Source organism: Anolis sagrei, chromosome 2 (genome assembly GCF_037176765.1).
Source record: "Anolis sagrei isolate rAnoSag1 chromosome 2, rAnoSag1.mat, whole genome shotgun sequence".
Taxonomy (NCBI): domain Eukaryota; kingdom Metazoa; phylum Chordata; class Lepidosauria; order Squamata; family Dactyloidae; genus Anolis; species Anolis sagrei.
Genome location: NC_090022.1, coordinates 163,452,756 through 163,467,814, shown reverse-complemented (window position 1 = coordinate 163,467,814; position 15,059 = coordinate 163,452,756). Strand labels below are relative to the sequence as shown.

The 15,059-nt window shown below is 42.9% G+C and overlaps 1 protein-coding gene across 1 annotated transcript in view; it reads right to left on the bottom strand.

The window, feature by feature from the left end:
- Positions 1-5,038: 5,038 nt before the first annotated feature.
- Positions 5,039-15,059, bottom strand: part of ZNF653 (zinc finger protein 653) — a 40,491-nt gene continuing 30,470 nt past the window's right edge. The window contains exons 15-18 of the mRNA XM_067464023.1: positions 10,749-10,860; positions 10,371-10,485; positions 8,813-8,912; positions 5,039-5,594 (exon numbers count right to left, since the gene is read on the bottom strand). Of these exons, the coding sequence (XP_067320124.1) occupies positions 5,417-5,594; positions 8,813-8,912; positions 10,371-10,485; positions 10,749-10,860 (505 nt within the window). The 3' untranslated portion in view covers positions 5,039-5,416. The remainder of the gene's footprint in view (positions 5,595-8,812; positions 8,913-10,370; positions 10,486-10,748; positions 10,861-15,059) is intronic.

Below are 15,059 nucleotides of genomic sequence, written 5' to 3'. Positions count from 1 at the left end.
GACAACGTCTCTGAAAGTACATGAAAGGAGCTGCCCATAAGAAGGGGCCATTCCTAGTGGCTGGACTCCGCAAGCAGTCTCATGAAATAAGAGGACAATGGAGACATAATGTCCCTTGAGAGTGCCTATTAGCTGTTTACCAGTCATCTCTCTTCCAGACCATTAGGAAGAAGGTTTTGCAGAGAATGCTTAGTGCAGAGCAGTTCAAAAGAAGCTACATTACAGGAATACTATTAGAATCATAGAATGAAAGAGTTGGAAGAGACCTCATGGGCCATCCAGTCCAACCCCCTGCCAAGAAGCAGGAATATTGCATTCAAATCACCCCTGACAGATGGCCATCCAGCCTCAGTTTAAAAGCTTCCAAAGAAAGAGCCTCCACCACAATCCGGGGAATATTGCATTCAAATCAGCCCTGACAGATGTCTGTTTAAAGCCTCCAAAGAAGGAGCCTATGCCACACTCCAGGGCAGAGAGTTCCACTGCTGAACGGCTCTCACAGTCAGGAAGTTCTTCCTCATGTTCAGGTGGAATCTCCTCTCTTGTAGTTTGAAGCCATTGTTCCGCATCCTAGTCTCCAGGGAAGCAGAAAACAAGCTTGCTCCCTCCTCCCTGTGGCTTCCTCTCACATATTTATACATGGTTATCATTTGTTCTTACTCAGGGTGACCGAAGTTGGGTATTTTACCCCCTTGGGGTGGTAAGGGGTGTTTGACAAACTGCCCTCTGAACCCACAAAATGAGAGTAAAGATAGGAGATGTGATATGCCATAGCTGGGTCATGAAGGCACAAGGCAGCCCCATCCGTGTCATATCAGAGGATGGGGGATTTAACGGCATTAGTCCACCTTCTAGATTCATTGTAAATATTGAAAAGTTAATGCACATCTATTGCTTAAAGCAATAGATCTTCCGGGAAGGCCCTCCTCTTGGTCCCACTACCTTCTCAAGCACGGTTGGTGGGGACGAGAGAGAGGGCCTTCTCAGTGGTGGCCCCCCATCTCTGGAACACCCTTCCAAGGGAAATAAGACAGGCCCCATCCCTCCCCACCTTTCGTAAGAGCTTGAAGACCTTTGAAAATGACCAGTTCTAACTCAGCCCTACACATTGTCGAATACAGCCTTATTCTTCCTACCAATTACCTAGATCATTTCCTCTAATTGGCCCCGGAATGAACAGCCACAGACCCGTACCTAATATTATTGTTGCCTGCCATAGCATTGCACTTAATTCCCATGCCCAGCTCTTTAAGCCGCTCCTCATAGGGCTTGTTCTCCGGACCCTTGATCATTTTAGTCGCCCTCCTCTGGACACATTCCAGCATGTCAATATCTCTCTTGAATTGTGGTGCCCAGAATTGGACACAATTCTGGGGTGTGGTGCTCATCTCCATTTCTAAGCCAAAGAGCCAGCACCACAACTACAAGGCTGAGAGGGGATGCAAACACTTCTGTAACCAAGCTATTTATACTGTCCTATTCTACAGAGATGCAAAAAGTACTTTCCAAGCCCTCTGAGATATAATTATTAGCTATGACTCAAGGATTCCATTATGGCGGATCACATCCCTTTGGGAAATGTAAAAGGCCTGAAAGGTGCTGCAGGAATAGTTTAACAGCGTCCTGCAGACATCTGGTAGGCTTTGTTGTTGTTGTTCATTATATCAGTTGTTTCCGACTCTTCGTGACTTCATGGACCAGTCCACGCCAGACCTCCCTGTCGGTCGTCACCACCCCCAGCTCCTTCAAGGTCAATCCAGCTACTTCAAGGATACCATCCATCCATCTTGCCCTTGGTCGGCCCCTCTTCCTTTTTCCTTCCATTTTCCCCAGCATCATTTTCTTCTCCAAGCTTTCTAGTTGGCTACTATAGGGAAAAAACTACCCCAGGTAGCCTGGAGTGGGGAATAGTGCAACCCATTGAGCAAGTGGCCCTTTGGTGGTTCCAATATACTACTTGAGACTAGGGTTGTCACTATAAAAATTGGAAAGAGCTACAATGGTTGGATAGAAGACAGCATTTCAGTAGGTGTTGTGCATCACTAAGTAGGTAAACAATGACATCTGCTGAAACTCTTCTTCTACACAACCATTAAAAGTGGAGAAGCCCACCCCAATAAACAAACTTTCAACTGACAACACACTCCCCTCTTTCACCACAAAGAGTTTCAACAGATTTTAAGAAGGCTGCTTCAGTTCAACCCTGCTCCCTGGCCATCCAAAATCATAGGTGTGATGCTTGGTCCTCTAGAGTTACTTAAGCAGTCTAAATGGAGTCAGGAAGACAACTGAGATCTAGAGCAGTAGTCCTCAACCTGAGGTCCCCAGATGTTTTGGGCCTACAACTCCCAGAAATCCCAGCCAGTTTACCAGCTGTTAGGATTTCTGAGAGTCGTATGCCCAAAACATCTGGGGACCCCAGGTTGAGAACCACTGCTCTAGAGTTTGCCAAGCCCTGTGGTAGGCCTTTGTATCAGAACCAACTGCATAGTAGTTGATTCTGATAAGAGAGGTGTGGCTCCAGCTCTACCTACTGGACAAAGATGTTCATTACACAAAGGAAGCTCCCTTCAACATCTCCTGCAAAATGAAAGAAATTGGGGAGGATTCAGCGGAAGGCTATGTCTGTTTCAGGACGGATAATGTTTAAAAATACGAAAAGATTCATAATTCAACAGAACAGAAGTCAAGGGGTGCGCTACATCTAGGACAAGTGTAAAAACGTTTTCTCTTATTGAATGCCTATTTTTCTCCATTCCTACCCGGTTGATCATCCTTGTCAACGTGTGGTAAAGTTACTCTTGCTATTACAGCTTTCATAACCATTCCTTGTCAACATGTCCTGTAATGATGACAAAGGGTCCTCATTATGAACCCACTCGATCTCTTCGATCATCTGGAGAGGCCCTGCTCATGATCCCACCTGCGTCGCAAGTGCGTTTGATGGGGATGAGGGACAGGGCCTTTTCTGTGGTAGCCCCCTGACTCTGGAACTCTCTCCCCAAGGACATCAGACAAGCCCCAACGTTGGCAGTCTTTAGGAAGAGCTTGAAGACGTGGCTGTTCCAGCGTGCCTTTCCAGAATAGGAAACTCCCAGCATCATGTCCCAAATGCACTTTTATTAGAGATTTAAGATTGTTTGCACACTGCACCTACCTCTAAAAACCTATACATTTCACCTGTCATGTCCAGCACTTTTTAAATTTTATCCATTACATTTGGTCCAGCCTTAGTTTTAAATGAGTCGTGGTGTTATTGTTCTAATGTTTTTGTTATTGCTTTAATGTTTATTGTTTTGCTTTATGGATTTTATTGTTGTATTTGTTATGCTGTTGTTTTATTGAGGGCCTTGGCCTTTTGTAAGCCGCACCGAGTCCTTCGGGAGATGTTAGCGGGGTATAAATAAAGTTAATAAATAAATAATAAATAAGTTGCAGCCCTTAAAAGTAACTTTTCTAACTTCTTTCTTAGTCAGATACTAAATTAATTAAGACAGTTGCATCTGTCAAGTAGGAAATTTAGGTACTGTGGGGAGGCTAATTTACGACACCATAAAAATCTCCAGCAAGCATGCAAAGAATGAGGAAGTACTTCATCAGTGTCACAAATGGATGGTGAAGCGACAGCTGCCCTGGTGGCCAGAATACCCTCATGAAAAAGCTGGAATATTAAATGTGTGCCTGCCTATATATGTTGGGTGTCTATGGCATTGAATGTTTGCCATGTATATGTACACTGTAATCCACCCTGAGTCCCCTGTGCGGTGAGAAGGACGAAATATAAATAATATAAATAAATAAATAAATAAATAAATAAACAGATGTGTGAAAACTGCTGAAATTGCACACTGACATTGTCTTCCAACTGATTCTTGCCTTTTCAGTGCAGGAAGGAACTGCTGGAAATAGTTCTTCTCATTTCAATCTATATAAATAAAAATGTAATGTTTGTTTGTGGTATTCACAGAACTCAAAACCCGTTGGATAAATTGACACCAAATTTGGACACAAGACACCTAACAACCCAATGTATGCCCTTCACTAAAAAAAAAATTGAGTTTGTCATTTGGGAGTTGTAGTTGCTGGGATTTATTTTAACTGCAACCTTCTTCTGCCATGATGTGAGTCTTGAGAGAGTTATTTCATCCTTTCAGAATGGGAAAGCCTATACAATAGCGATGAGACCACTAAACATTGAAGTCATAAAGAAGGTCACCTGGCCAACTAGGGAACCTTAAAGGGCCAAATTGCTTTTTAACCCAGGGCCTAAGGTTCCCTATAGCTGTGATAACAAAGAGAAGGCAATTCCCACTGAAAGCAAGGTCTCCAAACATGACACTGTAGACCAGTGGTTCTCAACCTGTGGGTCCCCAGGTGTTTTGGCCTACAACTCCCAGAAATCCCAGCCAGTTTACCACCTGTTAGGATTTCTGGGAGTTGAAGGCCAAAAACATCTGGGGATCCCAGGTTGAGAACCACTGCTGTAGACAATCAGCACAGAAGCCCAAGTATAGTGGTACTTGTGACTTGGATGGAACGTTACCAGGAGCTTGTACTTTAAGAGCTTCTTCAACTGACATGGAACTGACAATAATTTCCCATCCAATCTCTCAGAGACCAGTTTCATATTTGTCCCATTGTCAAAAACTCTTTCTTTCCTGGACACTCTGCCAGGGACCTGTAGCTGACTGTTTATGGACTAACATCAACCCAAGGAGCCCTGCAGGGGATACTACTTTACAAAATACCCACATCCCAGGAACAGAGGTACTTTGAATTGTCCTTGAGTACAAAGAACGAGTGAAAGGATGCTCTGAATTCAAGCCAATTGATAACAATCCTTGGTTCACACTTTCTGTAAGCCAAACCCTTTGTGAGATTGCATGGTCAAATGTTATCAATGGGAACAAAATGGCAATGAGACCTGGACCAGAGATCCCAACATCCACTCTATAATATTTTATGTCATCTGGCTGAATCCTTCTTATGTCAGAGTAAATCTCAGGAAGACTGAAAAACAATGGCACTGCTAAGCAAGTAACAAAGTATTTATATTTTAATTGGCTAATATTCTCTTTCCCTATTGTTTCTGGGTCCATCTGTCCCCCGGCCCTGGCCCAGACAAGATAGTTATAGCACCACAATCTCCAGTTACTATATGAATTGACCTGATGCTGTTTGAACTCTCCCCTGCCCCTAGTACCTGAGAACACTGACAGCTGCACATCAGAACTAAAACTTTTTGAAGTCTCTCAACATTTGTTTTTCGAAAGCTGCCCCATGTTAACACTGAGGGGTGGATCCTTCTGCACCAGGTAGAACACATCACATCTCCAGCTGTGTATGTGCAACAAAGTGTCTTCAGCTGATTTGGGATCCACGGTGAGGCAATAAATAAAGTGGTCCACAGTCAGGATCAGGTAGCCTTGTGGTCCGGATGGCTCTTTAGTTTGTGGAACTTGACACTGTCTAGCTTCTCAAAGCGCTTTCCACAGTGTTCACAAGTGAAGTTGTACTGTACTTCTGAGGTATGCTTCTTCATATGCCAGTTGAGAGAGGCCCGCTGCCGGCACTGGTAGCCACAGATCTCACACCTGCAGAGGAAAGAAGCCATCAGCCCTGTGCATTCCTAGGAGCAGAGAGCTCATATCCCCAAACAATGCCACCCTTTTGGGCAGCCCAGCCTACAGGAAGCAGCCATGGTGATCCCTTAAGAAACACGTGCCAAACTCCAGACCCAAGGTCCAATCCGGCCCTCCATGTCATTTTATGTGGCTCTCCAAATGCTGGACTACAACTCCCGTGTTCCTCCTTCTTGTTAGATATAATGACTAAAGCTGATGATACAGCAACATCTGCAAGGCTGCCGTTTGTTCTGTTTAGTCAGGATACTTTGGTCTGGATTTAAATAAGATGTCTGACTTTAAAATGTTCTTTAACCTTTCCCCAACCTCAGAGGAGCAAGTGCTGTTGGATTGCCATTCCCATCATGCCCAGTCCACATGACAGATAATCAACAGTGATGGGAGTTTTCATTCAGCAACATCTGGGGACCCAAACTGGTTAAAAACTAAAGAATGCTGACTAATAAGTAAAGGAAATATGTAGTTGGCCCTCTGTATCCATGGATTCTTTATCCATGGATTCCATGGCCCTTGAAAGCAACCATTTATTTATTTATTTATTTATTTATTTAGCGTACTTCTTCCCCGCCCTTCTCAACACCCGAGGGGGCACTCAGGGCGGCTTACAAAAGGCACAATTCGATGCCTACACAATAATACAGATAAACATATATAAACAGCAATTAAACAATTATAACAGTTAAAACAATCAATTATATATCACAGTCAGTAAAATCAATCTCGTGCTCAACGTTTGCCAGCTCAGAATCCATAAATTCATTCCACATTATCCCTTCCTATCATTCGTCATTGTCTTTATTTATCTGCCAGATTACCCAAATGCCTGGTCCCAAATCCATGTTTTTAATTTCCTTCTAAAGGAAAGGAGGGATGTCGATGATCTAATTTCCCCGGGGAGTGAATTCCACAGGTGAGGGGCCACCACCAAGAAGGCCCTGTTCCTTGTCCCCACCAATCTCACTTGTGATAGAGGCGGGGCCGAGAGCAGGGCCTCCCCAGAAGATCTTAAACTCCAAGGCGGGACGTAGAGGGAGATGCGTTCGGACAGATACGCTGGGCCAGAACTGTATAGGGTTTTGTAGGTCAAAACCAGCACTTTGAATTGTACTTGGAACTGGATCGGCAGCCAGTGGAGCTGACACAACAGAGGGGTGGAATGCTCCCTGTATGATGCTCCGGTGAGTAATCTGGCTGCCTCCCACTGGACTAATTGAAATTTCCGAACAGTCTTCAAAGGCAACCCCACGTAGAGTGCGTTGCAATAATCTATTCGGGATGTTGATGTGGACATCAATGAAAATGCGTTTGACATGCCTACTTAAGTAAATCACAGCATATGTGGCAGCAACTTGCTACACTGCCCCCCCCCCCCAACACACACACACACAAATGTGGTATAAGACAAAAGAAACTTATGCAACTAACAGGGCTATCAGTTTCCACCAATTGAGGGGATTATTTTTGTTCCCAAGGACAATTTTAACATCTGACTTTAAGTAAAGCCCAATCTGCCAGATTAGTTCATTGTTTAAATCTAGCCTACAGAGTTTAACCAATGCTACATTCTATACCAGGGGTCCTCAAACTAAGGCCCGGGGGCCAGATATGGCCCCCCAAGGTCATTTACCCGGCTCTCGCTCAGGGTCACCCTAAGTCTTAAATTACTTGAAAGCATACAACAACAACAACAACAACAACCCTGCCTCATCAGCCAAAAACAGGCCCACACTTCCCATTGAAATACTAATAAGTTTATATTTGTTAAAATTGATTTTCATTTTAATTATTGTATTGTTATAAAGTGTTTTTTGCACTACAAATAAGATATGTGCAGTGTGCATAGGAATTAATTCATGTTTTTTTCAAATTATTATCCGCCCTCCAACAGTTTAAGGGACTGTGACCTGGCCCTCTGCTTAAAAAGTTTGTGGACCCCTGTTCTATACAAAGCTATGCTGTAATTATGTGATTGCAACAAATAACCTATATGCATTTCAGTTAGATGTGTAAAGTACTTATGGAAGCCATTCTTTAGTATCAAATATTATATGTACAAAGTAACATAACAACGAGAAGTTCATTCGGTTCCTATATTATTGTTGTTCTTGTTGTTGCTATTATTATTATTATTATTATTATTTACATGTACATAACATCTCAGCACACATGCACATTAGGTCTGAGATTTGTCTCTGAATAATGGGCTCTTCCCAAGGGCCTAGGATAATTAGAAGTATTTTTGTAGAATGTGCACCATTCTGACAAGTGATGCCTTCTGCAGCATGTGGATTGATGTTCTGTTCAAACTATGACTTTTCAAGTGCTTTTCGAAGTTTTTTGGAATGCCTCCAAGAGCACCAACCACTATTGCTGAGTGTTGTTGTTGTTATTATTATTATTATTATTATGGGGCTACAAAGTGGAATCCACGACATGCAAGTGTGGAGAAGAGCAAACCATAGACCACCTGCTGCAATGCAACCTGAGCCCTGCTACATGCACAATGGAGGACCTCCTTGCGGCAACACCAGAGGCACTCCAAGTGGCCAGATACTGGTTAAAGGACATTTAATCAACTACCAAGCTTGCAAATTCTGTGTTTTGTCTGTTTGTTTGTTTTTGTTAATAATGTAATACAAATGTCTGGTTGCTGATGACACGATAAATAAATAAATATTATTATTATTATTATTATTATTATTATTATTATTATGTGTGTGCATTTTAACCAACCACCTACTTTCAATGCTTCCCTCTCTCAGGAATGGAAACACGAAGCCATTTTACGGTACCCCTCCTCCTACCATCTTGATTGGCTCTATTCTGTTTTTTCTAGTCTTGGTGCCCTGGCCACACGTGTTGCAACCACAAGGTTACAAAGTGCTTTCTCTTGCCTCACTTGAGCTCTTTAGTGGGCCAGAGAGGTCATCTGGTTAGGGAGAGAGGGGAGGAGAGAGAGAAGCAGGAAGAAGAGGAGAAGTACAGCCTTTTTAAAAGCTCTCTAGTTTGTGGAGCTAGGATGCACAGAAAATGACAATCAGAAAGGCTCAGCCCCATCTCTTGCCAAGCTTCACAACTCACACAAAGACTTCATCTTAATGACCAGATGCTAGAGAATAACTCAGCCATAAGAGTCTACTATTCATGCCCCATGCCCCATCACTCACTGAAGAGGCGTCTCTCCTGTGTGGGTTCGTCGATGGACTTCCAGGTGGTTTTTCCGCTTGAAGGATTTCCCACAGGTCTCACAGGTAAACTCACGGACTCCTAAGAGAAACAAAAGGAGTGAGCCCATTTCTGGGAGGGAAGCATCTTATATCAGGGCCTCTGTTCCTGTTCCAAAGACCATGCTGGGCAAAAGGCAGTGCCAGTAATTTTATACAGTGTTAAAGCGATAGGAATTCAACATTTCAATAGGCTCCTATCAATGTTGGTATCTCCACTGAGAAAAAGTTAAGACAATTAATATTTCAATTGATGCTACTGCTTCCACTCAAGACCTGCATGACACGACAGATGGTACTGGGCCAATAGCATTAACAGAGAATCTAACAGATTACCTAACACAGTGGTTCTCAACCTGGGGTCCCCTGATGTTTTGGCCTTCAACTCCCAGAAATCCTAACAGCTGGTAAACTGGCTGGGATTTCTGGGAGTTGTAGGCAAAAAACATCTGGTGACCCCAGGTTGAGAACCACTGGCCTAACAGATTATGATTGCACACTCGTGGCATTTAATATATTGACGGAAAATAGATTCTTTTACCATTTCTGAGTGGTGACGGAGCAGGAGACATGGGCTGAGGAAATGGACCTCTGAAGAATTAGTATAAATAGGTTTAACATTGTATTGCACATTTCTACACACACTTCAAATAACAGAAATCATTTCTATAAAACATGCTAAAATATTCCAGCATATTATTATTTTAATAGCACAATAGAACCTGGGTGTAACTAGAAATGTCATAGCTCAAATATTGGCAAAATATGCAAAACTTTCAAGAGGTCCTGAAAGTTTGTAGAAAAGAGAAAGAAAAAACAAGCACGAGGTCAACACTCTCCCTTGCAGGTGGCTGCAAATATTTTGTTTAATTTATGAAAATATTAATAACTGGACATCACAAAATCTCTGGGGATGAAATGTGTATTTGATTTGTTGCCATCTCGATTACACATTTTATTAAATGGGTTCAGCTTTTACTATGTCATTGCATTTTCCAGTATGTAACGAATACTTTATTATACCAAATGTGTTCATTTTAAGAAAAATACAAAAATGCCTGCTTCAGAATGGCAACTTTAGTGTGCTAATAGACCGACAGAGGTTAGTTCATATTGTGAACAAATTTTCCTATACTGGATACAGAGGATGTTACATCTGTGTTTTCTGTAATTAACAAGTTATTACAAACTTGCACCCTCAATAAATGCCCTTCAATTTCATCTGATTACAGACCAAAGTAAGTGACCACATATGTGGACTGAGTTGAATATGATTTTACCTTGGCGATTTGGTATATATGTATATTATCTATATGTATTTTAATCTTGTATTGTTGTATGATGTTTTAACTTGTATTTGTAGCATTGAATCCTTGCTGTAAGCTGGTCTGGGCTGTGGCTAAATAACAATGTGACAGTTGGTCTCAGAACTACTCCAGTCTAAGCATCCAGAAAGGGAGGCAAAAAACATATAATGACCATGGAGCAGATGGCAATATACCTGAATGAATTATCATGTGCCTCCGGAGATGATTGGACAGATAGAACTTCTTGCCACAACCAGGGTGGGGGCACACCTTCGTCTTTCCTTTCCGATGAACAAGGTTGACATGATTCTGGAGAGAAAAAGAGAGAGATGGAATGAGCATTGTCCTTTAAGAAGTACCTTATTGAGCAATTCCTGTCACCCCATCACAAAGGCATGGATCTAGCACTTAGAATACTCCAACTTCTCAATCATAGCCTTTATTGCTTTGCAAGTAATTTCAGGAGTTACTATTCCCTCACAGACCATACTCAGGCCTGTGATGAGATATCCTGCTCTATTTGCTAGCTTTTCAACCATGAACTTCAGATTAGAAATCAGAATGAACCATACCTGGAAACTACTAAGTGCTACATAGACCTGGGTGCATCCCTCATAGGGACAATGGAACATCTCCAACATGCCATCTGCATCCATCACTCGGCCTCTTTTGCTCCGTCTTCTCCTAAAGGCAAGAAAGAAAACTGGCTTTACAAAATCCAAAACCATTGTTCCTAGGGTCAGATAGATAGATAGATAGATAGATAGACAGATAGATAGACAGACAGACAGACAGACAGACAGATAGATATAGCCAAGATGTCTAAAACTTGAATTCCCATGCAAACTGCACATATTTTATCTGTAGTGCAGAAAAATGAAAGAACGATACAATATTTAAAATGAAGAACATTTTTAACCAACATAAACTTACCAGTTTTTTCAATGGAAAGTGTAGGCCTGTTTTTGGAGGATGAGATTGTCACGTTAATTACGATTGTTGTTGTGTGCCTTCCAAGTCGTTTCAGACTTAGGGGCACCCCAAATCTAACATTTAGGGCGGGGGGTTGGGTAAATGATCTTGGAGGGATGTAGTCGACACCAAATTGGGAGGGAATCAACTCTTTGATTCTATGATTCTAGTGAATCCACTACTAGTTAGGCTGAGAGAAGCCTAGGAAGAAGTAGGCCCAAGAGGTTCGGTAGCCATCTTGGAAAGGGTGCCGGGGAAATCCATTTTGTTTACTCATTTTCCTGGAGGGGAGTGTTTAGAAGGAGCAGTTTTGGAGGGAAATGAGGGGAATTTGCAATTAGCTGAGCGAGAGAGTGGACGGAGCCTAACATGGAAAAAGGGAGGAAATGGTCTTTAAGGAGAGGTTTTTAAAACCCTGCCAGGGAGATTGGCTCTGGGTGTTGAACAGATAGGTTCTGTGGTTTTAGAGAGTCAGGTAGACTAAGCTTTTAGGAGGGGTAGGTTAGCCCTTTTTAAGATCCACTCTGCTCACCCCACATGGGGAAGGGGCTAGAAAAGGTGTCCTAAACATAGTCTGCCTCTCTTATCCCTGACTGGACTGCCGCGTCCCGTGGGGTCACCACCTTGCGGCCAAAAAAGAAAAATAAACTTCGGTACATGGAACGTACGGACACTGATGGACAACACTGACAGTGAACGCCCTGAACGCATAATTGCTATCATTGCAAGGGAGCTGGGACGCTTTAATATTGACATTGCAGCCCTTCAGGAGCAAAGCCAACCTTAAAAACTCTGGCATAGACACTGAGAACTGAGAAGCCCTGGCCATTGAGCGCTCCAGCTGGAGGTCAGCTGTGACCAGCAGTACTGCAGAATTTGAAGAGGCACGAATGGAGGGTGAAAGAGCGAAACGTGCCAGGAGGAAGGCACGTCAAGCTAACCCTGACCAGGATCGCCTTCCACCTGGAAACCAATGCTCTCACTGCGGAAGAAGATGCAGATCAAGAATAGGGCTCCACAGTCATCTACGGACCCACAGGAATACTGATCCTGGAAGACTATCCTACTCGGACAACGAGGGATCGCCTAAGTAAGTAAGTAAGGTTCGTGTAGTATTCAGAGGGCTATTAGAGGAAGAATAACTGGAATACTGAGGTGGGACAGATCCTAGAGAGAGGACTGTTAGTAGTTAAAGAATCCTAGTCAGTGCAGAGACTGCTAGATTCTTGTGGAGGAAGAGTAAAGTGTTTAAGTGTAACTAAGAAGTGTTTTAAGAATTCTACTGTTTATGTAACCACACACTTTCAAGACAATACTCTGAAAGAGCCAAGTTTTGTACCTGATTTATTCAAGTTCTCTACAACAAATATCAATGTTTTATTGTTCAGGCCTCTGCCTCACGTGATCCTCTGTATAGAAAGATCTAAAGCTGTTTTACTGAGGAATCTCTAAACCAGTTAGTGAAAAAGATTCAAGACATTTTGGTAATTTCTATAAGAAATTACCTCAGTCCTGTATTTTAAATAGTGGCAGAGTTTTGAAGTTTATTCTGCCTTTAACAAAATTAGAGTTAAATGCCCTAAGCTTTCTTTACAGAGGGCCACATCTGGCCTGCAAGCTTTAGTTTGAGGACACATCTAGCAGAAAACAGCGATTTTCCCAATCCTGAAAGACTAGGTTTAAAGGCCGCAGAATCAAAATCCCAGAAATAAGAAATCACTAGAACTAGAATGGGATTCCAGTGACAAAGACTATCCAATTGATGAGAGGTTCTTGCATCTCCCTATGACCATAATACCAGTTATGATAACTATGCAAGATTTGCCACAGTCAGTTAAATCACAAAGATAAAAAATTGCAATTGACTTAATACAGTTGTCTCTCCATATCCAAGACACACAAATTTCAGATACCAAAAAACAAAAATGCTCAACAAATGTGTATAAATCAGATTGTATAAACAGACTCCAAATAGACCATTAAATTTAAGTTTATTAAGAGGCACTGCTCACGTAGATTCAGCAATCCTTCTACCCCACCACCCCCTATGAGCATCCCAAAGGCCAACGTAAGGCATCATTGCACCATCCTCCCTTCTCACCCTACCAACTAATTTCCTCTCTTGCTCTCTCACATGCACCCAAAATGGAAACTGCATGACCTTCCCATCCCACCCAGACAACCAGCTCTCTCTTCTGTCGTCACCCCTGCACTCACCTTGAAGGCATTCGGCACAAGATTCCTAGCCTTCCCTCCCCACCTTGACAGCCAGTTCCATCTTTTCCTTCTACTCATCCATTTCCCAACCCACACACCAAAGGTAACTGCTAAGTGTGAGTCCATGCCTCTATCTACTCCAACAACCAGTTCCCTCTCTTCCTCCCACTCCGCCAGCCTGTCTTGATGGATTCTTCATCCTCACTGAAGCACCAAAGAAATGTTTCCTTTTGCACGGCCAGGTGGAGAAGAAATGAGATATCTTGCATTTTTTAATTTTTGATATAAATACTTTTAAAAAAATAAAAATTAATACTTGAATTTTTGGATCCAAAAGCAGCAGACTTATTTGTTATTTATATTACATTTCTAACAGAACAAAGCAAACAAACATAAAAAATACAAAATTTGTGAGTTTGGTAGTTGATTAAATGTCCTTTGACCAATAGCTGTCCACTTGGAGTGCTTCTGATGTTGCTGCAAGAAGGTCCTCCATTGTGCATGTGGCAGGGCTCAGGTTGCATTGCAGCAGGTGGTCAGTGGTTTGCTCCTCTCCACACTCACATGTTTGAGGATTCCACTTTGTAGCCCCATTTCTGAAGGTTGGCTCTGCATCTCGTGGTGCCAGAGTGCAGTCTGTTCAGTGCCTTCCAAGTCGCCCAGTCTTCTGTGTGCCCAGGGGGGGAGTCTCTCATTTGGTATCAGCCATTGGTTGAGGTTCTGGGTTTGAGCCTGCCACTTTTGGACTCTCGCTTGCTGAGGTGTTCCAACGAGTGTCTCTGTAGATCTTCAAAAACTATTACTGGATTTAAGTCGTTGCCATGCTGGCTGATACTCAAACAGGGGATGGGCTGGAGATGTCACTGCCTTGGTCCTTTCACTATTGGCTGCTACTTCCCGGCAGATGTCAGGTGGAGCAATACCGGCTTAGCAGTGTAATTTCTCCAGTGGTGTAGGGCGCAGACACCCCGTGATAATGCGGCATGTCTCATTAAGAGCCTCATCCACTGTTTTCGTGTGGTGAGATGTGTTCCACACTGGGCATGCATACTCAGCAGCAGAGTAGCACAGTGCAAGGGCAGATGTCTTCACTGTATCTGGTTGTGATCCCCAGGTTGTGCCAGTCAGCTTTCGTATGATATTGTTTCTGGCACCCACTTTTTGCTTGATGTTCAGGCAGTGCTTCTTGTAGGTCAGAGCACGGTCCAGAGTGACTCCCAGGTATTTGGGTGCGCTGCAATGCTTCAGTGGGATTCCTTCCCAGGTAATCCTCAGAGCTCAGGATGCTTCTCTGTTCTTGAGATGAAAGGCATGTGTCTGTGTTTTAGATGGGTTGGGGATCAGCTGGTTTTCCCTGTAATAGGCAGTAAGAGCACCTAGAGCTTTGGAAAGCTTCTGTTCTACCATCTCAAAGGCAGCAGATATGGAGGACCCACTGCACATTTTATTTATTTTTAAAATGTATACCTGACTTTACTCCCAGGATGGGAGCCAAAGCACAGTACGTCACACATCAACAGCACTAAAACACAATCATGATCCTCAGGATGATAGTAACTGCAAGCACACCAATATACCAGAAACAAGATAAATATTTCCACTGCCTATGTTCCAGAACAGTATCCAAAAGCAGCACCCATTCCCTTCCAGTGATTACAGCACTCACATAAGCAACAATTCCCTCCTGCTGCTCA